Below are 26,677 nucleotides of genomic sequence, written 5' to 3' on the forward strand. Positions count from 1 at the left end.
AAGTATGTAGGGTGTTTATCAAATGTTCAATTTTTGTTCAAGACAAAATTTGTTTAAATCAAAGTTTATAAATATAAACAGTATATATATTATATGGTAAATAGGTTAAAAAATTATATTTATAATACTGTTAGATAAATGGTTAATTTTATTTTAAAATATTGATTAATCAATAAAAATGAAAATAAGAGTTATGGTTATCCAAGTTTAACAAATAGTATTCATCATGAACTCGATACCCGCCAAAAAGTTATTTAAAAAAGGTATAATCCATGAGGATGGTACATGATTTTCAAGTTTTCTTTCAAAACTGATGGAACTAGAAAATCTCTTTGGTTTCTTGACACAGTGATAAGAGAACCATGTAAGATCTGGTTATATTGTCGAGTCTCGTATAAAGATTAATCTCATTGCAATTTGATAAGAATCTATAGATAAGAATACATGTTTTATGCTGGTGGATAATAATTTTAACTGATATAAAGTTTCATGAATCTAAAGGCTTCTGCGGTTACAACCTTCTTCTCATATTTGGAGAAATTATTAAAGTGAAAAGTTAGCAACATAGTTCAAAAGAAGCAGTTTTTCTACAAGCTGCAGCAATCACCAACCTTCTTCATCCAAAGGAAGGAGGATAAAGTCAGGTAAACAACAAAGTTATCTGCAAACAAAATATTTTTTTTCTATTAACAAGCAAAAAAATATATCTTTAATTTATTAATCAAGTAAAATTTTGGTTTTTATTTTCATATTTGTGAAAGAAAAACAGCAGATAAGGATGCTTAAATCCAGATCGGGTTTTAGAATCTTGAAAAACTAATTTTTGTTTTTTTCAAAATATCAATTCATCGAAGCTTCAACCACAGCATCAGAATCATGAACTTCAACAGATCCAGAAGGTTTTAGTACTGCGGTTGTGGCTCTGATGCAACCTATATCAGCAGCCCCAGAATGCAACGCTCCCAAACTGCCAGTGGTTGCAGACCCAGAAAGCAGAGTAAGAGCCGCATTAGAACCTCTGATAATGGAAGGATTTACCCCAATCACAAGAACACCATATGCCATGACATCTGTAGAAGAATTAGGAACGACAATCGGATCAGCAACCATTTCAAAGACCATTTTTCGAGCCACCTCATCCTGAGCAGCCTTGTCCCTCGCCTCCTTGACTTCTCTTTTCGAGCGGATTTTGCCACCTTTTGAGCATGATTGGGAATAGCAACAGTCGGTTCACCATTTTTCAGCAGAAACTTCGACCAAAACGTCGAAAATCAAAGCACAAAAGATGAGAAGAAGACCACACATCTAGAACAAAAACAAGCTTACAAGAAATGCTTGCACAAAAGGAAGAATCACTAGTTTAAACTACAAAGTTAAAACAACAAAAAGACAGAACGATAGAAACAAAACCCTGACTAATCAAGAAGGCGATTAAAGATCAAGCAGTATAAAACACGAAGCCATTAAAAACAAAACTGGGACTAAAGACATAAAAGAGAAAAAGAGACGAAAGAAGTAGACATTTCACTTTTCAGAAGACAATAATGAGAAACAAGGAGAAAGGAACAATAATTTATACTCCGAAAACCGAATGTCGCAAAAGGAATGATTGCGACTCCGTAGACGATTCGGTTTCAATGAGAGAAAGTCAAATCCCTTGATTTAGTTCAATCAAAATCCCTCAATCAAATCCGTAATAAATATGTCAAACCAGATTCATAAACCGGGTCTTAGTATACAACAACCAATGAACTCAAACACATCATGTAAGTCAGATCCAGTAATCAACTCATCTGATGACCTGGTTTGTTTTTAAATCGGACTCAGGGGGGACTATCGTTGGAGCCGGGTTTCACCATGTTCCAGACAAGTCCTGTGATTTCAATCCAAATGTGATAAAGCCTAAATTTAATCACCATCAAGGCACAAGAAATAAATATAGGCCTAATAAGGTCGAGACCTACCCCGGGCTCAAGAAGTCGAACACGCAGAGCTCAGAGAAATCAATGAAAACGTAAAGAAATCAAAAACATTAAAGACCACATTAAAACCCTTGATCCACGCCAGAGATCATGACTATCCGCTATAAGAACCTGTAAAAGAAGGAAGAACCAGACATAAGGGACCAAATTTTTGTTTAGCTAAACTATACTCTCATTACATACAATCTCCATTTGTTATTGAGCACCCATTTGTACTCATTGCCAAATCTTCAATAAAACATCTATTTTCCATAGTTGATCATAGTTTTGTCTTTTTATTTCAAACTTAGTTGTCAATTAAGTCTTTTTATTCGTAAATCCTATATCTAAGTGAGTTTTAGGATTCATCACTATTGATATCTTGACATGCGGCTAAAAGCCTATTTAGCGTATGTATCAACTAATGGAGATATAGACATCAGAGACCCTAATAGAAATTCGAAATGCGGCAGTCGTCTCGAATGAAAAACAAAAAAACTGTAATGTTAAGAGTTATTTTTCTAATGACTAGAAGATTATGGGTCCGTTCCGTATGCTCGTACATCCCCTAAGGAGAAGTTGAAACTATAAGTTTTTTTTTTGGAGAAGAGACTAACAACTGCTTGGTAAATGCGAAAGAGTTATCAAGAAACAGAAATTGATGATGGAGAGAACTGTCATATAGCAACAGCGTAATGATTGTATCCCATCAAATCAGTTTTGGGCTGGAGGTTCTTCATGAAATTGATCAAACAATGTCAGATACACCTGTCGCTGCTAGCAAGGCGGTTAAAACTCTTGGTTCTGCTCTGACAGCCAAGCCAAGTCCCTTATTGTTACCGTCTCTTTCACTGTGCTTACTACACGGTTAGGTACTTAGGTTACATGTGTTATTAATATATCAAAGATTGTCCATCTTGGTTTTAATTGATTCAATATTTTAACTTAAAAGACTGTTTAATTCAAAATTAAGGACATACATGTCACTGAAACCAAATCCAAGATCCGATTCTCATTTCCTTTCCAATACCGGTTTTCTCATCCTGACTTGATTAAACCGGTGGTTTAGCTATTGCCTTTTGAACCATCTCGATACCTGCAGAACAAGAATCAAGAATGGAGGAGACAATCTTTCTCTGCCGCTCTTTGAACTCCATCGCCAATTTAACATCCCACTGCACGTTTTCTCCATCCACAGAATCAGCGTCGCCAAGGTTCTGCATCATGTCGTCAAATGTTGATTTGAGATTCTCGAGTACTCCCATCTCTACTTCCAAGTTCTCCCATAACTTACAAGAACCAATAAAAAGAGACAAAGTTAGACATGTAACTGATCCCTTGTGATAGAAAAAAGCATCAAAACATACATCTGTTTCGGTATGATGAACAAGACCATGAGCTCTCCGCAAGTAGTTCAACAATGGAGTAGGCAAGCCATAGTGGAAGATGTTGTGATTGCTCGAGAGCCATGTCCCACGTAACATGTGAGTTGTCCAAGAATACTCACTCTCCATGTCTTCATCATCATCATCATCATCAATGACATCAACATCTGCAAATGAAAAGAGATTCATACACTAAGTTTTCAAGAGAGCTGAGTGAATGATCACAGATATGATTTATACCTAAGGGAATGATATCATAAAGGTTATCTCCTTTTGGTAGAAACCCATAGAATGTTAACAGATGCGAGCTAGAGTAGTTTCCGTAGCTAAGATAACACTGTTCCCCTTTGTTGCAAGGTCTTGAGAGTGGGAACTTCAACGAACTTGTTTCCACATCTACTTTCCCATACTTCACTATGTGTGGTTGTATCTGCAAAACCCACCAAGATTTTCTCAAATCTCAAATCATCAACTGCTTAAGCATACTAAAAAGGATCATAAACATACAGAATGATTGAGAAAACCGGCGACAGGAATCAAACAAGTCCTCAGCTTCCCATCAGGGAACTTGATTTGCATGCTGTTGGAGTAATACAACTCACAAGCCCATAAGTAATGCTCCCATGTATACATCTCCGGTGGAAATACATTCTTGTGGTTCGACAAAAGAGGTATCAGTTCATCATACCTCTCACGCAAAAGCTTCAAGATACACAAACAAACAGTCAATAGATTCAAGAAATGTAATAAAGATTTATAACATTAGATCTTGTCACACCTCTTTAGATTGCATTATCTCATCTAAGAGCAGTGTACCATCAAGCACCATGACTGCATCAACCCCAAAACTCAAACCTGTAAAGAGAATCAGTGTCTTGTTGTTATCTCTTCAAAACAAAACAAAAAAACTGCTACAAGAGTTAGTTCTTACCGGTACAGAAACTCTCCTGCAGAGAGTCAAAGTATGGTTTGAATCTAGACTCATGGTTATGCTTCTCCCTCATTGTCCACAATAGCATCATTGTCTCAGATGTCATGCCATCTATCTTCTCCAATATTGGGAGCTGAAAAGAGAAGTAATGACTCATCAATATAACAATGAGATGATGAAACTGACACAATCTTTGATTCATACCATATCAGAGCTGTATACATACTCCTCAGAAATGAGACTTGAGATTGGTATCTCTAAAGCAACATCTCCAAATTTCAAGTCTTCAGTAGCTATAGCTCCACGTCCATAGCCCTCAATCTCTGATCAGAAAACACACACTTGGATCACTGTTGATAAGAGAGAAAAAAAACACATTGCAACATCTAAAAGCTTACGAGTGATCTGCAGTTTGGTTTTGACTCCATTTCTCTGACCCCATTCTACTAATCTGCTTTCCTTCTCGCATCTATGGCTATCACCAACTCTAGCTTCCTCCCCTTCCGCTCCAACAACCTCACTGACTCTAACTTTTACAGCTTCTCGTAGAGCTGCTTCCAATGTTTGCGGTTTACAAGAAGAAGCTGGGATGAGGGAAAAGATCCAGGTGAGAGCTGAGACTTCGTTTCTAACACTGTAAACTCCTCCTGGAGTGCAAGCATCATCACCAAAGTAAACTTCCACCTGCATTTCACTCAATCTATCATCTAAAGCAACTTAACAGTGACTCATTTTTGAACCAAGTAGTGTTAATATGCTCTACTTTACCTTGTCGAGGTTAGCTATTCTTCCAAAGTGAAGCAGCTTCTCCAATGCAGCATTCAGCAACTGTTGAGACAATGATCCACTAAGACTCACTGTTTCCTTTACGCCTAAACCTTTGCAACTCAAGAGCTTCTGCAGAGACAAAAGTTATAATACATGTGAGATAATTGCTTGGTTCTCCTTGTCACGTTTCTATACAAGAAGCCAGATTTAACGGTCCCAGCAACATTTTCTAACTATATATCTACATGAATATTCAACTTTCTAATGAACATTAAAATCTAGTCTTCTGATTACAATGAAACTGAGAAACAAAAATAAAAAACTGATGAGTACTGAGATAAGAGAGGAGGAACAGGAGAGAAAAATGGGCAAAATCTGACCTTTTTATGTTGATAAAAGGGATCATCTTCGGACAGCTCTAGGCATAACTCAACAACAGTCTCTGACATTATATTCAAAGCACCAACCTTGCCATTAACCCAACAAACAAGATTCATCATCATTTAAAAAAAAAAAAAAGGTCTATTATTACATAACAACTGATAAATCTTAGGGTTTAAGAGAAAGGAATCTGAAGAGTACCATAAAAAAGAGTTGAGAAAGCGACGAACTTTGCAGACTTGAAGTAACACAGAGACAGAGTCGAGTTAACGGAAGCAGCAGAAGAGGGTTTCATTGTTTAAAGTGGAAAACTGAAACAGCTAATAAAACCTCTTTTTGTTCCGGAAGGTTTCAGGGCCTACCGGTTTGATTTCGAAATTTATGGTTTACTAATCAATCTCAACCGGTTAACTTTCATGGTACTTTTCGCTCATCGCAAGCTAAAACTTTTACAACCTCAATCGTCTAACGAGATAGTGTGTTTATCGAAAACAGTTTATTATCACTGTATATACCGGTTCAATGTACAACTGAGCTGATTATATACAAGACTCGATTGGTTAGGCTAACCAGATGCCTTAACCACTAAACCAATCTATACGGAATCTATTTACATTGAACCGGTATATACAGTGATAATACAGTTTGTCTCATTGTATTTAATGTTTTGCATTGTTTCTCCTTTGACGTTTGATACTAAAAACTCATCATAAGAAATCTCATTCCATTAATTACCACAAAACATGAACACAACAAATGATCTTAGCAGAAGGCAAGACTCCAAAATCATCAAATCTTCTTAAAAAAACTGACAATAATCTCAAGACTTTTTGTTCTTGTTCTTATTCTTGTTCTTGTTTTGGTTCTTTTTCTTGGCACTGCATTCAACAGGCAAACCCTGCCAGAACCGTTTCTTATCCTGACAATAATTATAAACCATGAACTTCTTCTGAACCCATTTGAGAACTTTCCGGCTCGAAGAATCCATTCCTCTCTGCGAAAACCACTCGCTTGTACTGGTGGAAGAAGAAGAAGACGAGGAGCCGCTGGGACTACAAGGGGTAGTAGTCGTGGTTCCATTATCAATCGACCAGACACAGGCATTGTCAGAGTTGTAGTTCATGAAAGATGCTACGAATGGTCCTTCTGACCAGTTTGTCTTGACCAAGCCTCCCCTTGTGGCCCAATCATCTGCGTTCCATAAACTACCGTACATTCTCATGGGTTGGCTCCTTGGATAAGCCACACCCATTGCTTCCAAATTCTTGAATTCTCTAATTGGTTTCCCATCAACGTAGAACCTATATGTAGAGTTTAAATATGTTAACACCAGAAATTATTCAGTGACATTTTACCAAAAAGAAAAAGTGATAAATAATTATGTTGGGATTAGTTTTTGCCAGCCCCTCTTTTTTACTAATTAATCGATTTTAACGATAATTAATATCGGTTTTAAATTTTTATAAGACTAGCTAAAAATAACTGTAAAATATACGTACACTATGTGACTCGGATTCCAAAGAATGGAGTAGTTGTGGAACTCAGCTGTGGGATCGAACCAAAGGTAAAACTGTTGCTCTCTATCACCTTTGCCTTGAGTGTAAACGTTAGTGTGAAGTATGTAAGGATCTCCACTAACATTCCCCAGGAACTCGAAATCTATCTCGTCCCATATTAATCCTTGAGACTTCAACTACACAGCAAAATCTATTATTCAACGTAACATAAGGTAGTAGATTTATATTTATCTCTAGCTAATTAAGCTTACGTAGAATGTGGTCACGGTCCCGGCGGAATTTCCCGGAACAAGTTTGATCTGCATGTCGACCTTTCCGTACAAATACTCGGCTTTCGATTGAAACCCTGATCCCGAAGATTGATCAAGAAAGAGGTTCAGAAGAGTACCATTGTTCAAAAAGTTTCCTCGACCATCACCCCATGTTATGTCAATGTCTTGGTTGAGATAGTTAGCGTGTGCCACAGGAAATGTGTTTAAACCAAGAAAAAGAATTAGTGACATAAACAAAAGTGTCTGAGAAACCATTTTGGTTTTCCACTTTTGGAAAGTATCTCTTCTTGAAGGTTGTAGGTGGTGGAAGTGTTGATTTGAGTTCGAGTCATTCAGATGAGTATTGATTGGTGGGTGTTTATATAATGGGGTTTTGATTCCTTACTATAATTTCAGTCCTTAAATTTACTTTAATTTTCTTAAAGAAAAAAGTTGGATTAGTGTGGCTAATGTGAGAAGCGACCAGCCTGGAGAGCATAAACCAAAGCTATAGTGCTATACATCTTGAACATTTAAGTCAATTAATTATTGCTACTGTATTACATTTTAATCTTAGCCAACCCAATTTAAATATTTCAACTTTATGTATATGGTGGAACTTGAAAAAATAAAGCCAACTTTTTGGACGGTACTATTTCCTCATAGATTATTATGCGATTGACTTTAGCTCTTGAATGCGTTAGACAGACTAACTGGATCCACCAAATATGATTTGTAAAACTGTAAACAATCAAACTGGCTGGTGTGGAAGCTAAGAAATAAATTACATAAACGATTAACTCTTCTTAAATTACATTATAATTACTCTCAACTTTTTTGTTTTATCTACCAAGGTCCAAATGTCATATTGCATCCCTTTAGAGACCTTATTTATAAAGTACTAACAGTAAATGACCATAGAATTTTCAAAATGAGACTTTATTTTAAAGTTTGCAAAACTTTAAATTTGAAATTTTTAGGTGTTTTTCTCCAAAAACAAAACTTCAAACTTAATTTCAATTTTTTTTCTATTTTACACTATGATCCCTATATTTGTTATAATTAATATAAATCGATAAAACTTTTATAAATCTTGTACATATATAAAACTTAAAAATATTAAAGTAATATTAATTAATAAAATATTACATTAAATATATAAAATTATAAATAGAAATACATGGTTAAATATTAAAATACAAGAAAAATACCATAATATTCCATAAAATTATTTCCGTAATGTTCTATCTTCGATTAGACAAAATTATTTTTGGAAAAAAAAATTAAAAACTTTGAGGCTCCGGAGTAATTTTATCAGACTATTAGTTTTTTTGTAATATTTAAATTTATCTAATAATTATGTCTTCATTTATCTTTTTAAGAGTTTTCATTAAGTTTTGTAATATTTTTTGCTTTATAATTAAAGTCTTAAAATATTATAAGAGCATCTCCAAAAAAATACTCTATTTTAAAGTTTCCAAAACTTTATATTTGAAATTTAAAGGTAGTATTCTCCAAAATCAAAACTTGAAACTTAACTTCATAAGTATTTATATTTTATGATAAAGTCCTTATGTTTATCATACTTAATTTAAATTTATACAACTTTAAAATAAATATAACTTATGTAAAAATATTATAGAAATATTGATTCATAAAATGTTACTCTATATAAAATTTTACATAGAATACAAAATTAAATATCAAATTACAAGTAAAATACCACATTATCCTTAAAAAACTATTTTTTGTAATATTTTAATATATGATTAATAAACGCATTTGTTACGTTTTTTGTAATATTGTTGTTTTGTAAATCTAGTTTTAAAAAATATAATTCTTTATTTTAAAGTTTTTATTTAATTTTATGTGTAAAATTTAAATTGTAAAGGAAAATTTGAGATATTTATGAGTTATAAATTTTTTAAGGATTAAAAAAAATTAATTGGAAAAATATTTAAGAATCATAAATGTAATATGTATTTATAATGGCTAAAATGCAAATAAAAATATGAAACTTTAAATTTGAAGTTTTGAACAGTGACACTCTATATTTGAAGTTATAGAGTGTCTTTTAGAGATGCTCTAAGATAGACAAATAATTATTGAAATCGAAATTTTCTCCAACATGTTATTTCCGTAAAGTATACAAAATGTTTATCTCCACAAGATGCGGGTCGAAACCTTGTTTAATATGCATGAGTAGTCCAGTTTTCAAAGCATACATACATATATATATATATATATATATATATATATATATATATAACTAGAATCGGCCCGCCCTACGGGCGGGATATTAGGAAAAGAACTACTCCATATGAATTTACATTAATTTTATGAAACATTTTTAAAAACTTTGTATGATATTAGGATTAAACATATCCTACTGGCAGATAAGCAAATGAAAAATAATTGAAATATAATATATGTAGAATATAAGCATTTTATTAAAACTTTTTTCAAATACACCATATCATTGAAACTATTTTAGATTATTAAACAAATATTATTGTTAGTTTTTATAGTATAAATGGTTGTTGTTTATTTTTATTTTATTACCTTTTGAATACTAACTTTGTACATTAGTTTTATTATATATATATATATATAATTAGTTTATTATATTCTTAAAAATTTACCATATTTTTTATTACTAAAGTTTTATTAAATATTGTTCTTTTATTTTCATAATATTATATTTTCAATAGATATATTGCGTACTATATTTTCGGATCAAGTAACACTGATTCAATGAATATTTTGAACAGGATTTTGTAAAGGTATATTGTTATGAAATTAATTATCTATTATAATCTATTACTATAAGATAAATTTATAAAAGTATATTCCACCAATATTTACCTTTAAATCATAATATGCAGATTTTGATGCTACTAAAGATAATGAATCTTTACGTTTATGGAATTTAACCAATATATATTTTAGTTAATTCCATAAAGAACTTTGTTAAGCATATAAACCTTCGACCAACAGTAGCTGGATATGGAGAAGAGTTTAGGATACAAATCATTGTGTCTACACCTATTGGAAGTAGTGTCGATTTTTTTTTTTGTGGGTGCATTTTTGATTCGATATATGAATTCAATGGTACGTAATTTGCTGTAAACTTACTCTGTGCAGTGAACATATCAATTGATGTACCAAGTGTTATTAACTGAAACGATTAACTGATAATTTTCTAATGATTCAGAGAAGAAGATTCAAGTAGAATCGCAGTCTAGAAAGAATATTATATACAAAAACACATAGACCAAATCCTTGTGTGCACTCATATGCTTTTTCTACATGTGGGCTTATATATTAAGTAGATATGATTACACCCTACTTGCTGTTAAGACTCTTTTTATATTTAGACAAAGTAGGTTGTTGATGGTTCCAGTTTGGGAGAAGGCCACACATCAAATGTAGCTTCTAGTTCATCAAAGTACTGCAGATCTCTGTTTTGTATTTATCCTCTTTTGTGTCCTCTATATCAGTAGCCGTACAACTGCAGCAGATACACATCTATTTCTTTCTTCAAATGATCATGTCTTGTCATGTTTAACGTGCTAAGGATGATGCAATCGACATCTCCGTTCTTGAGACAGCCTTCATACTTTGAACAGTAAGAAGATTAGATGACACAGGGAAAGAAATATCTACCTGAGACTTCTTCATGTACTATAGAGTAAGAATTGAGATCTGAGTGTCTTCTGTTTTGACTGATCCTAAACCACAAATATAAGAAATATTAATACAATGCATAAAGAAGAATCTGTTGCAAAAGTAATATCAGGAAATATGGAATTGCAAGTGCCTCACTTTAAATGAAAGAGACATGTCTAGCTTCTGCATCAGTTTCCTCGTCGGAAAACACGTGTTCCCGAGGTGGCATTCAAGAACAAACGTCCTGCAGAAAATTATTCCATGTGTGTTTTAAGAATATTAAGCTCCTCCTACGTAACTAAATTTTAAAAGTAGTATATGTGATAAGTATGCATGTGTTTTTAATTCAAGACAAAAATATACCTCCTACAATCTTTGTGTTAATGCTACTTGCAACAACAACCCCTAGATATCCCGGAATCCTTCAAGTTTATTGTGAAAAGAGTCAGCCTGTGAATCAAACAGACTCAAAGTGACAGAGATATGTCTGTGAAGAGGAAGACAGATCATAAATGGTCAGATATATATTCAAAAGGTTTTGAATAGATTCAAATATATAAGAGAGTTACCTGTCTATCTTGATAGTCGCCGTAACTCGCTCTTTTACCTGAGGAATGTCACTCAGTGTACTTCTCACAACAGTGAGCTCACCAATAACGGCTGCGAGATTGAGAACATCTTAATTTATTATATGTTTCAATGATAAGTCTGTCGTAAGTGACACTTCTTGTGGTTATGTCTTTACCTTGTTGAGTCTCTCATCGAACTTGACTGCTTGCACTACTCCAGCATCGTATAGCTTAGGGTACGGACCAACTGCATCAAACCAAAGACTTAGAATCTCCAATTTTGATCATATCTCGAATAAGGAGTCTAACTTACTTACCTGGACGAAGGAGATGAAAAGAAGCTGCAGCTCCTCTGCTCCAAGATTGCAGAGCGATGAAACATCGTGATCATCGAACCTGAAACGTTCTCCAGAAATGGGAGAATCTGGTTCGTTTAGCACATCTAGATTGGTTGAATCACTTAACCGGATTTTCAGAAGAGACTCCGAAAGCCTGAAGTTATGGTTGCACCGGTGAACCAGCCTGGAGACTGTAAAAAATGTGAAAAAGATCTTTATAAAACAACATTGTGAAAAAAAAATAGGTTCAGTAATGATCACCAAGAAGAACAGATGAGTTAGCCATAATTGGGAATTTTCTTTGTTTTGGAGAATCACAAAATGTGAGGATGATGTTAAGGGTAGAAGACTTATCCTTTTATAAGTAAAAGAAAACCGCCCTGGTGTTAGATGAGTACCATTGAATGAGAAGTTGTCCTTGATTCACGTCGGTGGAGTTAAGACGAAGACAAATCGTAACGTCTAGGGTTAAATACGAAACAACGGCTGCTTGATACGAAGGTTCCCGAGGACGATTCAGCTAGCTTGATTTGATCACCGGCTGGCTTGATTTGATCTCCATTGTTGTATCGCGTAGATAGAAGAAGACCACTAACCCTATTTCGAGAAGACAACGGGTTAGAGCCTAAAGTTCAAGCCCATACACAAAGACCAAATCAATTGTATTATAACTTAAATGAAACGGAGCGTTTCGTGATGGATCTGACGTGTCACGCTGTCAACGCTTGACTTTCCACGCTGGATCCTATGTGGCGGAACGTGAGAGATGGAAACATTCTTTTATATATATATAGATTTCCAAACTGTATTGGTTTCAAATCCATATATTTTATGGCCTGATCCTGATACAACAATACCCATCCTAATTAATATTTGTCAAAAAATGTTATTTACGTAAAACGTTGCCGTCCATAATCTTATTTGATTAGTTAGGATGGCTATTGTTATATCAGGATCGGCCATAAAATATATGGAATTGAAACCAATATAGTTTAGAAATTGTATGATCTAAGGTGGTGTTATTCAATTATGTATTTTAATAAAGTTTAGATTAAACACAATTCACTGAATCACTGTTATTTGAATTGTGATTATAAATTCTATTTTGAAATCTAGTGTTGTTCAACTTTTAATGATTTTAAATTTTTTTGTACTTTGAATTGATTTCAAATCATTTATTGTGGAGTTTCATGAATAAATAATTGAATTTAAAATCCAATCCACACTACACAGATTTTAGAATCAATCAACTTAAACTATCATAAAATTTTAAAATTTGATATATTACAAACACATTAGTAATTGATTATAAATCACTAATTGAATAACACCCCCTAAATATATATAAAGAGATTTGAAAACTGGATGATTCATACATATTAAATAAGGTTTCAACCCGCATCTTGTGGGGATAAACATTTTGTATACAAATTATATTTACGTACTAATATTTATTTTATATTCTACATATTATAAAATAAAAAATAATAATATATATTAAATAATTGAGAAAACAATAGAAATAAATTGGTGCAAACACATAATCATCAATTAAATATAATAAATAACGTTTCAGTTATATATTTCCTTATTTCATTTTCCTGTTTTAGTATTATGCTTTGTGTTTATGATAATCTTCACAAAAAAAAAGAAGCTAAAGTAGCTACTATAGTGCACAATCTTAATTTCAATACTATGGTTTCCTTAAATAGTCCAAAATTCAAGGTCTTCCCAATGTTATGCCAAAAAAAAAGATAATCTTCACATTCTTGCAACTCCTCTCAACCAATCTCAAAGCCTTTTGACTTATATTAAAAGCTTGGCTGATATCGAGCTCCCTAAGTTTATGGCAGTTTGAAGCTACTTTTGTCATCGATACATCTGTCAGCTCTAAGCAGCCGTAAACACATAAAACCTCCAACTTAGGGCAGCTCAGAGGTATCTTTGTTATTGATGCATCTGTGACACCTAAGCAGTTCTTAATACATAAAACCTCCAAATTAGGGCATCTGCAAATGTTCACTCAAAAATTAAGATCAAATTTTATTAAAATAGTGATGATGTTAAACTTAATTGTTTTTGCTATAGGGGAATCCTACAAGTAGTGATCGCATATACCTCTCGGCAGCATACGACCGAGATTGATCCGAACAGTGCCTAGCGGATCTCCTTGAGACCACATTGGCTTCGATCCACAACACACCAGAGAAAGGAGTCACTTCTGCTCAAACTCGTAACTATACCAAAGACTTAAAATCCGAGTGGACCGAGTCCCCTCAAACCAAGTTTCTAGATCGAAGACCGAATTGAGCGGCGGGTCGACGCAAGCGTACATCCAAGGCTTGCATACGAACATAGGTCCTTTCCAACGTTCTTCAAGGCTTAGCCGTGAGAGTATGTCAATGAGACATATTAGGGACAAAATTCTACATCGAGTATTGGAAGGGATCCTTAACAATCTATAAGATAGATGAATCACTCCTTTTATCACTAAATGGTTCTAAGTGTGAAGTCCATCTACTTTAACATGGTAATCCATCTAGCTTAACAAGACATTCCTTATTCAACTCAGACCAGTCATGGCTTAGACCAGATCCGATCTCCTTCGTTCTTGTCGTTCATTTCGATAATAGCTTCTTTCATCATGTGTTTGGTTTTTCCTTCGCCTTCTCTTTGACACGGAATTAAGTTGCATATAATCAGAATCCTCGGTCTTTCTTTTGATTAATCTATACTTACTTAAAAGTTGCATAAGGTTTTTTTTTTAATCTTTCCCGACATGTCTTTATTGTTTCATATCATCATCTTGTTCCCACAGTCAACTTTTGATTGATTTTAAACGGTCTTTCTTATTACAATCTAAAACCAAAATACAATAAATCGTCCTTTATTATATTGGCCAACTATCTTGGCCTAGAGTTCGTAATAATGAATTCGATAAATTTGCAGAACACTCAATATCCCCTTTTTATTGGGTAACTAGGGCCGGCCCGCCCTACGGGCGGGATGTGTTATATTTATATTTTTCATTACGAAAATATGATTGTTAATATGTAAATCCAATGGTAGGGGTTACTTTGGAATTTGATGTTGTAGTTGGTTTGTTTGTGTAAAGTTAGATCGATATGGATGGACAATTAAAAATGAAAATCATGTTCTTTGAATTATTTTGAGTTTTTTTGTAGCAGACTCTACTGTAATTGTCTGCTGTATATAATATAGTGCGATTTTGGTTGAGCAAGTGCATTAGTGGAAATAACATGAGTTTTATAGGTTGGGTATCGCTGTGGACCTCTGATTTATATGATTAACTCTGGTAATAGTATTTCTTTGTGGGGGCTAATCGATTCTTATTGTTTCAGCAAACATATTAGCCAATATAAATTGTTTTCCACATAGTTTTAAGATCACCTAATGGAAATATTGGCGATTCTACGTTGTTCTAGCAAAAATAATGGCAAAGATTGTGATGAAGTCACAGCAGATCACTGTGAAAATTTAAAGTGTATACGCATATATGATACAAACCGGAAGTGGAATCACCCATAACATTTGGAACGTTTGTGTTATCAGTATCAGAGCCCAATTCTGTTTCAGCGGTGGATCTCAACTCAGTGGAGCCGGTTTTATGGGTTTTCACAGGCTTCACAGCCGTCTTTTTCACCATCACGCGAGCAGTTCTCACATATCATAAAACACTAAAAGGGAAGATTTTTCTGCAATGTGTATGATGAGAAAAACAACAATGATTGTTGATGTTTATTAACTAACTGTTACAGAGTTATCATCTAAGAAAATGAGAAGTAATATTTAATTACCTTTTTAGAATACCAAGCATAATATGTCCGGCCCTATTAACAACAATAAATCTGTCTCACACGCGTAAAAACGATTATATTTGTATTCTATAAATTCCTTATTAAATTTTTTTTGTACCCTCCTTTCATTTAATTCAAAAAAAAGAATCTCGCTTAGATAATTACTCAAACAATATTATAAAGTAGCATAACTAATAAACATTTTAAATTTATACTTATTCAACACTTGAAAGTTAGCTATGGAATTAGTTTTATGTATATTCCTAACGAAAAAGCCTCATGCTCCTAGGAAAAAGTGTAACCGGAGTTTCCCCGATCCTTATTCAACTTGTGTCAATCAGGGCACAATAGCTGATCGGTTAGACTACAATATCCAAAATGATTATACATCGGTAGAGGAAGGCCATAAGCAACTACAAAAGGTTTGATTCTTAACCAAAAACTACATAAGTTATTTTATTGTGAGGTCTTAGAGAACTAACAGAGAGACATGTTTCTTTTATAGGCGGAGAGAACACAAAGAGAAAGAGCAACGGTGAAATGTGCGATGATACTCCTTATACTTTGGTTCCTAATGATTGTCCTTTTAATTCTCAAGATTGTATTGTTTTAGTCACATCACTTACGTATCATTTTTCTAAAGGATCAGCTGTCAGCTGCCCTTTTGTTATAAACAAACGTTAACCATGTATTTTTCTTGTTGAGTTATCATTTTCCAAGCGTATGTAGAGTTTCAAAAAAAAAACAAATAGCAGTTTATTTTTGTTTTTTGTTGTCTTGAAAATTTGGAACTGATGGTAACACTGGAAAGGAAAAAACAGTTTCATCCATGTATAATGGAATCACATTGATAAAATATTAGATGAACGCAGCAGAGAAAATATAAGCTTTCATTGATATTGATAAAAAGTTGAGTACAGATGAGAGAAACGTTTTATGGAGTCTCTCCATTTACTTGCTTGCTGCTGTTTTAACGTAGCTTTCATTGATATTTTACCCTGATACACTATCCCAATCCAGACATTGAGAAGCATTTAGATTAATGTGCATTGCATAGATAGTATCAGGTGTCAAACAAAAGAGACCTTGCATGTGTAGCATCAGGTCCTTTCTAAGATCCATCAAGATGAAGTGCCTTTTCTTGTATCATTCTCAGTCTCGCAGCTTCTCTGATCTCTCCTGGGTCTCTTCTTCTTATTCTTCTATGTGATCCCTCTTTGTCTCAGTTGACTCCCTCTTTAAAACTGTTCCTGTTTCTATTTCTCCCTCTCACTGATATCTAATGTCTCTCATTGTTTCTGTTTTTCATACTCTGATTCCAGTTCTGTTTCTTTCCTAACTCAGGCTCTTTCACAGCCATCTCATCATCCAGAGCCTAAGCTTTATCATCCTCCTGAGTCATGAACTGACCATAGCAAAAAATGTGAGCAACAGAAAATAAGTTCAAGACAACAGAGATGTGTAAAGCATCTAACCGGTGAAACTACTCCGATGGTGAAAATTTACGAACATGAAAAACGTACACAACAATCATCGAAATCTGGAAAATGTCTGGTGAAATAACTGTAACAGAAACTAAAAAAAAATTGACGATTATAAAAGATTCATGACGGCGAAGATGTGTAAAAAATTAACCGGTGAAACTAATCTGACTATGAACAAAAGGGGGAGTTAAATTGATAAACTGAGAGGAAGACTGAAACGTGAGCCATAGAACACCATTTTTACTGGGTTATTTAGAACGAATGAGAGGATGATTCTCAAAGGTGTAAAGCAACCTTTTTATAGCCGAATTCCATCGCCTTGCATAACAAAACTCGCATTGAATAGATCGTGGATCATTAATGGAAGGTTAAAGTGGATATCTCGGTTACTTGTACCGTTCCAGACTGTAAGAAAGAAGATGAGAGATCGTTTTCAGAACCCTAATCGCTATTAGAGCTGGAGACGAAAAAAGAAGAACACGTGATAAAGAAATGGTGCGTTTCATCAAGGAAAAGCTAGTGGGCTAGACAGAGAGGTGACACGGCCCAACAAAAGTAAGAATCCATACGAATGAAGGAAAGCAATAAATGGAACGGTGCGTTTAGCACACAGCGGACACGTGTTGAGACGACAGACACTGAATTTCTGACCAGGACGCTGATGTGTCAGTAGGAGAGAACCAACTCTATTTTATAGTAATAGATGATGTTCTGTTCTTCAATAGTTTTACACGCTGTTTTTTTTCTGTGAAAAGAAGACAATTAAACTATCTACATTATCACATGTTAAGGATTATAATCTCTATCTTTACAATCTAAGAATTTAAGACATTGATAAATTCACAGAACATCTTAAATCAACTTTCATTGGCTAATGATGTTTCTTGTTCAAAAGTTTTTTCAAGAAATTTTTAACAAGACGGTTATGCACTGCTACAGTTAAGTTATTCAAAAATTAATCCATGTGTATAAAAGATATAAAATGTGAGAGAAAAAGACAGAAAAACTATAGACAAATATAGCTGATGAGAAAAAGAAATGATAATGTAGTTTTTTTTTGTAACTAAGGGTCTGACTGGTGTAACCGCAGCGGTTGCGATTGCGGTTGCGGGAGTTTGCGGGTGCGGGTGATTGCGGTTTTAAGCGTTTTTTAGAGATTTGTACGACTGGTATAGCTGTTAGAAATTGTTGCGTTTGCGGGATTCTTATGACTGGTAAATTACAAAACGCAACATCTGTTAAATAATAATTTAACAATATTTATATTTTATGTAATTATAAAATATTAAAAATCATAATAATATGATAAATATAAAATTTATATTTATAAAATCATATTATTCAATTTTAAAAATTTATAGAAAATATTTTAGTTTTGAATTTTATAATATAAATTGAAATATAATATGAATACATTTTACAATTTCTATTATTTCAATTGAAAATTTTTATTGGATATTTTTAGTATTATTTTTATTTATTCTGTTTTTAAAGAAAAAAAATTTACCCTCCCGCAACCGCCCGCAACCGCAAACGCTAGCTGGAACCAGCTTTTGATTTTAAGAGGTTCGGAGCAGTTTGAAGCGATTTGTAGCGTTTTCTGTGATTGTTTCGAAACGCCAACAACCGCTCTAAACCGCAAAAGCTGCGTTTGCGGGTGGTAGTGGGAAAACCAGTCGGCACCTAAATGATAATGTAGTTCCTTGGCTGAAATGCTTAAAGATCCAGTCACCGAACAAACTCTCTAAGGCACTAACACGATTTCAATATCCAAAATCCTCCAACAATATTATCACAAATCATAAATTCATGTACATAAAAGACTTAAGTGTATGCTTAATGCTCACACATCATTTCAGCTCTTCATGGCTTAACATATTCTCTGATGAACTCTTGCACTTGCTCTGTTTCTCCTGTTAGTCCAGATGCTTCAGCGACAGTGACTTTGTTCAAGCAGTGCGAAAAGGAAAACACTTCTCCTTCAATCCCAAGAGTAAAGTCATTGGCTATGTCAGCTGTTGAAACCGCACTCCTCGAAACCCTAAGTTTCTCTCTGCAAAACACACACACATTATTACCAAATGGAACATCGATGAGAGCTTTTCTTCAGGAAAACAAATCTTACATTTCTTTCTCCATCTGCTTGCGGATGAACTCTTTTGTGTGTGCAGTTATTTTATCTGTCTTGTTGCAGCAGAGCAGGACTGGGATCTTATTCTTAACCACGCTTGCATTGGTAAGAATGTCGTAGAGGTACCTGGAGAAGTACAAAACCATGTTTAAGTGTTCACTCTCTAAGAGTCACTTTATTATGCCTAAGCAAAGCATATCTTATGTGGTAGTTAACTTACTCTGAAGCTGCACGACAATTAGGGAGGAACTCAAGTGCATCTACTACAAACACAATAGCGGCTGCTCGTGGCAAGTACTCTTCTAGCTTAGATCTAAGCCGAGAGTGCCCAGGAACATCAACAAGATGAACGGGCTTCGTTTTCTGTCAAACAAACACGGCAATGTCTCTGTTTAGTCCACAAAAAAAAAACACTTTAGCGTCTTAAACGAAACCAAAGTGAAGATCTTTCTTTACATTAGTGTTTTCAGTGTGGAGCACAAAGGTGCCTTCGTTAGGTTCCATTGACGTCACAGAACCCTGATGAGAAGATCCATCTCGGAGCTGCCACAAACATAAAATGTAATCAAAACATCTTATAATGACACAACAGCAGCTCTTTTATGAAAAAAACTAGAATACATTTGTAGGTAAATAAGAAAGCATACTTGAAGTGAGAAAAGGAACAGAAACCATAAACACTCACTTGATAGAAGAGAACGGTTTTGCCACTTCCGCTTAGGCCAGAGAGGAGTACAGTATTGGCCTTCGTACGTCTGAACAAGCGAACTGCACAAGGCAGCCAAAAGTGACGACATTCATTAACCACCGAAACATTTGATTTTCTTTATGTAGTATAACCAAAGTGAGATATTTCAAAAACATAAAAAAAAATTGGAACCAAGAACACAGAAGCACCTTTACACTCTGAGATACAAATCTAAAGTGCCACCTTTAAAACATCAAACTCCTCAACCGCAAACAAGAATGCAAGAAAACTAGCGCAATTTCATGTATAGATACAAATTCTATGCCTACAAGGTTCCCAGTAGAATAGTATCCGGATCCTAATATAAACCAACAAAACAAGTTGAAAGAGAAGAAGAATGACTACTACTACTTACTAGAGAAGAAAAAGAGCAAGAAGATGGTAGTTAATAACAGAACACCAACAGCAGCATAAAGCTGATCCTGTGGTATCTGTTGAACAAATTCAGTTCCTTGATTCCACCATTGCTCCCCCACAATTCTCAAATCCTCCAAGTTCTTCTCCATTTTTCGCCTGCATTAAAACACACAACGATAATTAATCTCCAAGGGAAGCAGATGATTATGCAAAACTGCAGACCAAACAAATCGTAATGATCAACCAGCAAAGACAAACTAAAAGTGAAGTGATCAGCTTCTTCTTTCAGGCATTTTAACGAACAGATCTTGTGCAATCGAACACACATTGTCCAAAGGATAAATTCACGAAAAAAAGTTAAATATATTCACAGATCAACCAGGTAAAAACACACACATTTGGTTCAAACAGTGATGCTTACAAAACCCAGATCGAAAAAAAGAGAAATTGTAAAACCCTAGATCTAGAGAAACAACAACGAGAATTGGGAAAAAAAAATAAGAGAAAGAGGAACATAACAGAGAAGAAACTCACTCAGTCACTGATGAGAAGCACGGCAGGAGTCGAAGAGATGGAATGGAGACTGTCTGTCCTACGTGACGATGAGAGATTCGTTCTGAAGATGTGAATACGTTTAGTTGGTCTTTTTTGAAGTTGGTCAAGGGTATTTTCGTCAGAATCGATACACATCTGACTTAAACAAGTGAACTTATGAGGGTCAACGCGTAGAATAGTTACCGATCGGTTTTTTTTTTAACACACAATTTATTATGATATTACAATTATTATGAACATTACATAGACGATTCGATAACCGACAATACTACCTGTCTTATGAAGATCTACGCCTAACTGCATCATCTGAGCCGTCCTATGAAAATCCACGCCTGACCAGATTTACTTACACCATGTTGAAGATCTCTTGTAATTCTTCCTTCCATAATCGCATAGTTAGCGATCGGTTTAAATTGGGATTAAACTATCAATTTGAACCAATAATAAACCAAACTCTATATTTCTACAGATTAACGGTTTAATTGGTAGAACATTAGTATAAACATTATACTCATTATTATTCAATCAACATTTATCTCCAAATGCTCTTTATTCGATGTTCTAATATAAAGTTTTTGGTAACACATTTGCAGTTAAAATATATAAAAATTTAGATATAATTATATATTATTTATTTATTTTTATTTAATAATATAAAAATTATACTCATAATAATAATATATTTTTACAAATAGAATTTGCAACTAAATATTTTTAACCTTTTAACACAAACAATATCTCACATTTAAATTTATATAATTAAACATATCATTCAGTATTTTTAATTAAAAAATAATATATATTATATAATAAACATATCTATATTATTTAGAAATAAATAAATTATATGTCATATATTAATTTTTATGATAATACTATATATGGATCATTTATTGTTCTACCAATAAACAAATAATGGTAATGTATATAAATTATATATAGTATTTATTTTATTTAATAGTATCAAAATTAAATTTATATCCAAATACAAAAATTTTGAAATAAATTTTACATTTTAAGAAAAAATAATTCACATTTAAAATTTAATTTAATTTATGTAATTAAATAAGATTCATTATTTTTAATAACAAATTATTAATATATATTTTAATTTAATATATATTAATTTAAAATAAATATCTTATATTCTAACTTTTATGATAATTCTAAAATTATATATTGCTACTGCTCTACCAACTACTTTATTAAAAAATTTAATGAAAGCATACAGTTTCTGGAGCATAATAATTCTACAGCATACTGCTATTGTTTCTTCATTAGTTATACCAGTCGAAGCTAACTACCACTTTATTACATGTTTTGGATCACTAATGACAAAAATGCCTCTATTAATTAAACTTGTCAAAATATAAATGTCTTATTATTAAAATAAAAGCAGATTTTAAAATAACTTTTAACTTGATAATTTATTTACAACTATGTCATTTGCTGTCATGTCAATTCTTTATGCTTCCTCAGCATTTTAATATAAATAGTTTTTCTATTAAAGGGTGAGGTCCTAGCTTCGAAAAATATCAAACGTACCAACAACCTAAATTTAAAGCAAGTGAGAACTCATAATGGAGGATTGGGATCGGTGTCCTACATGGCCAGCCTAGGGTCCAGGTGCGGGTAGTTCCTACGAGGTGAGTTGTTATATAAAATGTCAACTTTTATGTAACAACCTGGTAGATCAATTGATGCAACTTGTCATGTGGAAAGGTTGTTAAAAGGTGAGGTCTTATGCTCGAGGAATGCCAAACACATCAACAACATAATTATGGAATCAGTGGAGACTCATAATGGAGATGTTGGAATCAGTGTTTTGCAGGGCAAGCATGGGGCCTGCGGAGCGGGTAATTCCAACGGAGATGATTGTTACGCTTTTTACGGTAAAATAATTATGATGAGTGTCACTGATACAAGAAATATGAATTGCATTGTATATTATAGGGCTGGACACATATACCTATTACCCACTTTAAACTCGTTATCCGTCCCGGTTTTTGCCCCATAAACACAAGTACTCGTCTTAATCAAGGTAAATAACAAGTTAGAAATTTTAATTACTTGTAAGTCCAAACCAAATAACAAGTCTTAAATTTATTTTAACTATTTGACTCGTTTTGACCCATTACTTAACTTTTAAAATGTTTTATAACATCTATTTGTTATTTCAGCTACTTTAATACTTATATACTATATCAAACATGTGGGAAAAAATAAAAATTTTCCATCAAATTCTATGTTATATTAGCTCACATCGATTGTAACATAAGAATCAAACAATTTTTTTGCTATAAATATAGACAATCACATAATCTTAAAATCATTGAAATGGAAATTTTATTTTAAAGGCTCAAATGCAAAGAAAAAAAAATAACTTAAATAAGCAAGTACAAGTAGAGCAAGTTATTCGCAAGTATCTCATATATAGACAAGTACTTAGGGCATCTCCAATGGTACAAAAAAACTTACTGTATATTTCACTCTAAAATAGAGTAATTCTATTATAGAAGTGAATTTGTTCCAATGGTTCACTTTATCTCCTAGACATTATTTGTCAAGTGATTTTGAAACATGTCATCGCTACAATCAGTCTAGCAAAAAATTATGACATTGCATGTTATAATGATGACATGCCTTATGATTAAATGTGACATGTACAATCACATTTAATTATTTATATTTTTGGTAAACTTTTTAGAATATGGTAATAAATTATACAATATTTTATTAAAATATGACATTAAATAATATAATTATAAAATATAATTATATTTTATAAATTTCGAAATACTATTTATTTTAATATTTTAATACTTATACAATTTATTACTAAATATATTTTCAAAATCTTTATAACTTTAAAAATAGAATATTTAATCATAATATTATGAAATAAATTATTTTCTCTTTACATATTTACAAATTTTGATGACAAAAAAAAAATATCTACAAATTTTAGAAATACTGTTTGTTTTATTTTTTGATAATTATATAACTTTTATATCAATTTTTTATTAATTTTATACAAGTTGATTTAATATATTTTATCCAAAATAGAAAGATAAAATTGATAAAATTTTAATCTAAGATTTTGATTTTAAATATATACATATCTATTTTTAAATATAATTTAAAATAAAAAAAAAATATTTATTTTATCTTAATTTGTGTTCAATAAAAATATTAATAAAAGTAATAAATTTTAAAAAAAAAATTTAAATATAATTTAAATTTAAAATTTATATTACTGCACATAGTGGAGGAAAACACCTAGTAATAGCGTGAATTATAGAGTAATGTTGCTTGTCCACTCCAAATATAGAGTAAAAAACAACATTACTTTATAATAATAGAGTGAACTATTTTAGCAAATCCAATTCTATAATAGGGTTACTCTATTTTAGAGTGAAATATAGAGTAAATTTTTGTATACCATTTGAGATGGTCTTAATCAAGTACTTGGTATTATCAAGTACAAGTACAAAGAAATCTTTTGGAGATGGCAATTAATGACTTTTCTGTGTACAATTGGAGATGGTCTTAATCAAGTACTTGGTATTATCAACCTCAACAATATCAAAATCGATGTCACACATGTTTTTCCAACAAACATATTAAAAATTTGTGTTCATGATTTAAATAGTATACTATATTATGATCCATTCTTTGAAAGGCGGATATATTTTTTGTTAAATTTTTGTGTAATCATATTTGAGTTTAATATTAATTTAATTTGATATAATAACCTCTTAAATAAATGTAATACATTATTGGATCAAATATATATCATTTGGACATGATTCTATTTTAATAGAATAGATATAACATTTTAATGTCAATAGTATATATCGAGGTGCCTTACAATATCGTTCAACTTTAGCAGCAACATGCACATAATTCAGTCTTGACATCAAATTTTCAGTCTCTAATTGCAAAGTTAAGAGGTTTGCAATTAGAGACAAGTACACTTTGCAAGTGCACTTCGAGAGAGATTGCAAAGTTAAGAGGTTTTTATATATAAATGAATATTTTTAAAAAATTGATTTGACTATCTATGTCATCAAAGTGTGCTTACCTTTTCGGTTACACATCCATTTAGAACTCTTAAGTTAAGTGTGCTTAAGTTGGAGTAGTGGAATGATGAGTGACCTATCAGAACGTAATTCGCTATTGTGTGAGTGAGAGAAAAGTACAAAGAAAAGTCATGCGATAATTGCAAGGTCAGTAAACAAGATTTTTGAACCTTCAGAAAATTAATGCACAGTTCATCGCATGGAATTGAGTCCACACGTTCCAAGTGAGTGGGCGTGGATGATCCATTAGCTATAAACAGTCGAGGATTAACATTTTGTTCAACAGAATTTTAGTTCAATCAACACAAAATTATTTTAATTTAGTGTTTTTTATAACTTCTTTATTGATCTTTATATGATCGATAAAATATGGAACATAAAAATGTGAAATAAAATTATGTTGAATTTTTTTTCCTTGTTTTGCTAATTAATCTGCTACTTGATTTTCATCTTGTTGAATTCACATGAAATCAACATTTTCAAAATTTCCAGCTCACCATTTCACTTCTATTTTCCCGTTATAGGCGTCAAAATGTTTTCTTCCTTCCATTAACAATCTCGATCATCTTCAAGCAATCACTCTCGAAGTGCACTCTCCTGTATCCTTTACCCCAACAGTTTTGCATTGAGATTATTAAATCTTGGAACTCACTTTCTAGTGCATTTTTAGCCTTGTTTCTAGAGGCTTGATCGGCTCCTTTATATTCTCCATTGCTATCATATATACCCATCCAGCTGAACTTATTTGGTTTCGATGATGAAAAGATCCATTAATGTTGCACTTAATCGAACCTTCTTGTGTTTTATGCCAAGCTCATTTAGCATTAACATGCTGTGTTCGTGATGAAGAAAGCATAGATGTATTTCTTTGCACAGCGTTCTGATTCTCCCATTCCTTAGCATCACTCTCTTTGCCTGTAAAATAACACATTCCCAGCGAACTTGTTTTTGTTGAAACAAAAGTATGTTTCTACTTTTACATATTCTCCAAAGTATCCAGAAGGGAAGGTCTTGATAATGTCGTAATCGGGATGATATTGAAAATTGGAGACATGTTTCTATTTTTTTCCTCCAGTGTTGCTGTCATACTATTAATTGCCAGTCACGTTGGAGATGCATGTCGCCTTCCAAGTAGATTGAGCATAATGACATTCAAAAACTAAATGTTGTTATGTTTCCTCCGCCAAGTAACATCTTTTACTCTGAAAGTCTGTGACTAGATGGCGTCTAAGTAAATTATTTCATGTTGGTAGAATTTTTGACATTAATTTCCATAGAAAATGTTTGATTTGTGGTGGTGATTTTGTTGTCCAAATCTTCGCTTTTACTCTTACATCACCATATACCGGAACCACTTCATCATTATCAGGTAGATGCGTACTCAACCAATATTTCATCTTCATTGTACTTCCATCCCCTAAGATCCATTCTAGCTGTCTAAGTGACTTCAATGTTCATAACTTTTTAAACATCATCTTCTCTTCATTGACCTCTGCTTCAAGTTTGTCCCATTCCAAGTATTTCTGTAATCAGAGTAATAGTGTTTTTTATATAAAAAGAAAGACAATTAAACTGTTTGCATTACATTTTAAGGCTTAATCTCTATTTTCCAAAACTAAGAATTTAAACAGTCATTAATAGTGAATTTAATAAATTCACGAAATAACTTTTTATCGACTAATGATTTTTTGTTTTTTTTTTCAGAAGTATATTTAAAAATTCAAAACATTTA

General features: G+C 32.7%; 3 protein-coding genes and 2 long non-coding RNA genes across 7 annotated transcripts; all 5 read right to left on the bottom strand.

The window, feature by feature from the left end:
- Positions 1-2,878: 2,878 nt before the first annotated feature.
- LOC108806792 (uncharacterized) lies at positions 2,879-5,747 on the bottom strand. Its single transcript, XM_018578984.2, has 11 exons — positions 5,628-5,747; positions 5,426-5,512; positions 5,046-5,174; positions 4,676-4,961; positions 4,482-4,600; positions 4,278-4,410; positions 4,125-4,201; positions 3,854-4,048; positions 3,587-3,776; positions 3,329-3,513; positions 2,879-3,250 (listed from the first exon to the last, which is right to left on the bottom strand). Exons 1-11 carry the CDS (start codon positions 5,628-5,630, stop codon positions 3,014-3,016), a joined length of 1,641 nt encoding a protein of 546 aa, XP_018434486.2. The 5' UTR covers positions 5,631-5,747; the 3' UTR covers positions 2,879-3,013.
- A 396-nt stretch (positions 5,748-6,143) lies between these two features.
- On the bottom strand, positions 6,144-7,534 carry LOC108813710 (probable xyloglucan endotransglucosylase/hydrolase protein 21). Its single transcript, XM_018586341.2, has 3 exons — positions 7,195-7,534; positions 6,926-7,119; positions 6,144-6,727 (listed from the first exon to the last, which is right to left on the bottom strand). The coding sequence occupies exons 1-3, from the start codon at positions 7,468-7,470 to the stop codon at positions 6,247-6,249; spliced, it is 951 nt and encodes a 316-aa protein (XP_018441843.1). The 5' UTR covers positions 7,471-7,534; the 3' UTR covers positions 6,144-6,246.
- Positions 7,535-10,403: 2,869 nt separating this feature from the next.
- Positions 10,404-12,414, bottom strand: LOC108813711 (uncharacterized). 3 transcript variants are annotated; one of them, XR_001943590.2, is made up of 7 exons: positions 12,169-12,409; positions 11,750-11,961; positions 11,609-11,679; positions 11,433-11,523; positions 11,227-11,350; positions 11,020-11,107; positions 10,404-10,925 (listed from the first exon to the last, which is right to left on the bottom strand). It is a non-coding gene; the product is annotated as an uncharacterized LOC108813711 (long non-coding RNA). The 3 variants fall into 3 exon arrangements; XR_001943593.2 differs by having other exon boundaries at positions 11,227-11,285; positions 11,750-12,414; XR_001943589.2 differs by having other exon boundaries at positions 11,750-12,410.
- A 4,048-nt stretch (positions 12,415-16,462) lies between these two features.
- On the bottom strand, positions 16,463-18,186 carry LOC108809637 (uncharacterized). The gene is made up of 2 exons (XR_001942862.2): positions 17,367-18,186; positions 16,463-16,993 (listed from the first exon to the last, which is right to left on the bottom strand). It is a non-coding gene; the product is annotated as an uncharacterized LOC108809637 (long non-coding RNA).
- Positions 18,187-18,817: 631 nt separating this feature from the next.
- LOC108806648 (uncharacterized) lies at positions 18,818-20,999 on the bottom strand. Its single transcript, XM_018578817.2, has 7 exons — positions 20,843-20,999; positions 20,307-20,464; positions 19,889-19,971; positions 19,660-19,746; positions 19,424-19,566; positions 19,198-19,329; positions 18,818-19,125 (listed from the first exon to the last, which is right to left on the bottom strand). Exons 2-7 carry the CDS (start codon positions 20,455-20,457, stop codon positions 18,936-18,938), a joined length of 786 nt encoding a protein of 261 aa, XP_018434319.2. The 5' UTR covers positions 20,458-20,464; positions 20,843-20,999; the 3' UTR covers positions 18,818-18,935.
- Between the last annotated feature and the right edge of the window lie 5,678 nt (positions 21,000-26,677).

This window comes from Raphanus sativus, chromosome 6 (genome assembly GCF_000801105.2).
Source record: "Raphanus sativus cultivar WK10039 chromosome 6, ASM80110v3, whole genome shotgun sequence".
In the NCBI taxonomy this organism is placed as follows: Eukaryota; Viridiplantae; Streptophyta; class Magnoliopsida; order Brassicales; family Brassicaceae; genus Raphanus; species Raphanus sativus.

Coding starts and splice junctions, on each gene's coding strand:
- LOC108806792 (XM_018578984.2), bottom strand. Junction 5,175..5,425: donor CCTTTTATCAACATAAAAAG/GTCAGATTTTGC, acceptor TTGTCTCTGCAG/AAGCTCTTGAGTTGCAAAGG. Junction 3,777..3,853: donor CCGGTTTTCTCAATCATTCT/GTATGTTTATGA, acceptor TGGGTTTTGCAG/ATACAACCACACATAGTGAA.
- LOC108813710 (XM_018586341.2), bottom strand. CDS start 7,470: ATGGTTTCTCAGACACTTTTGTTTATGTCACTAATTCTTTTTCTTGGT. Junction 7,120..7,194: donor GGACCGTGACCACATTCTAC/GTAAGCTTAATT, acceptor TTTGCTGTGTAG/TTGAAGTCTCAAGGATTAAT. Junction 6,728..6,925: donor TGGAATCCGAGTCACATAGT/GTACGTATATTT, acceptor CTCTACATATAG/GTTCTACGTTGATGGGAAAC.
- LOC108806648 (XM_018578817.2), bottom strand. CDS start 20,457: ATGGAGAAGAACTTGGAGGATTTGAGAATTGTGGGGGAGCAATGGTGG. Junction 19,567..19,659: donor TCCACACTGAAAACACTAAT/GTAAAGAAAGAT, acceptor TTTGTTTGACAG/AAAACGAAGCCCGTTCATCT. Junction 19,126..19,197: donor AAGCAGATGGAGAAAGAAAT/GTAAGATTTGTT, acceptor TGTGTTTTGCAG/AGAGAAACTTAGGGTTTCGA.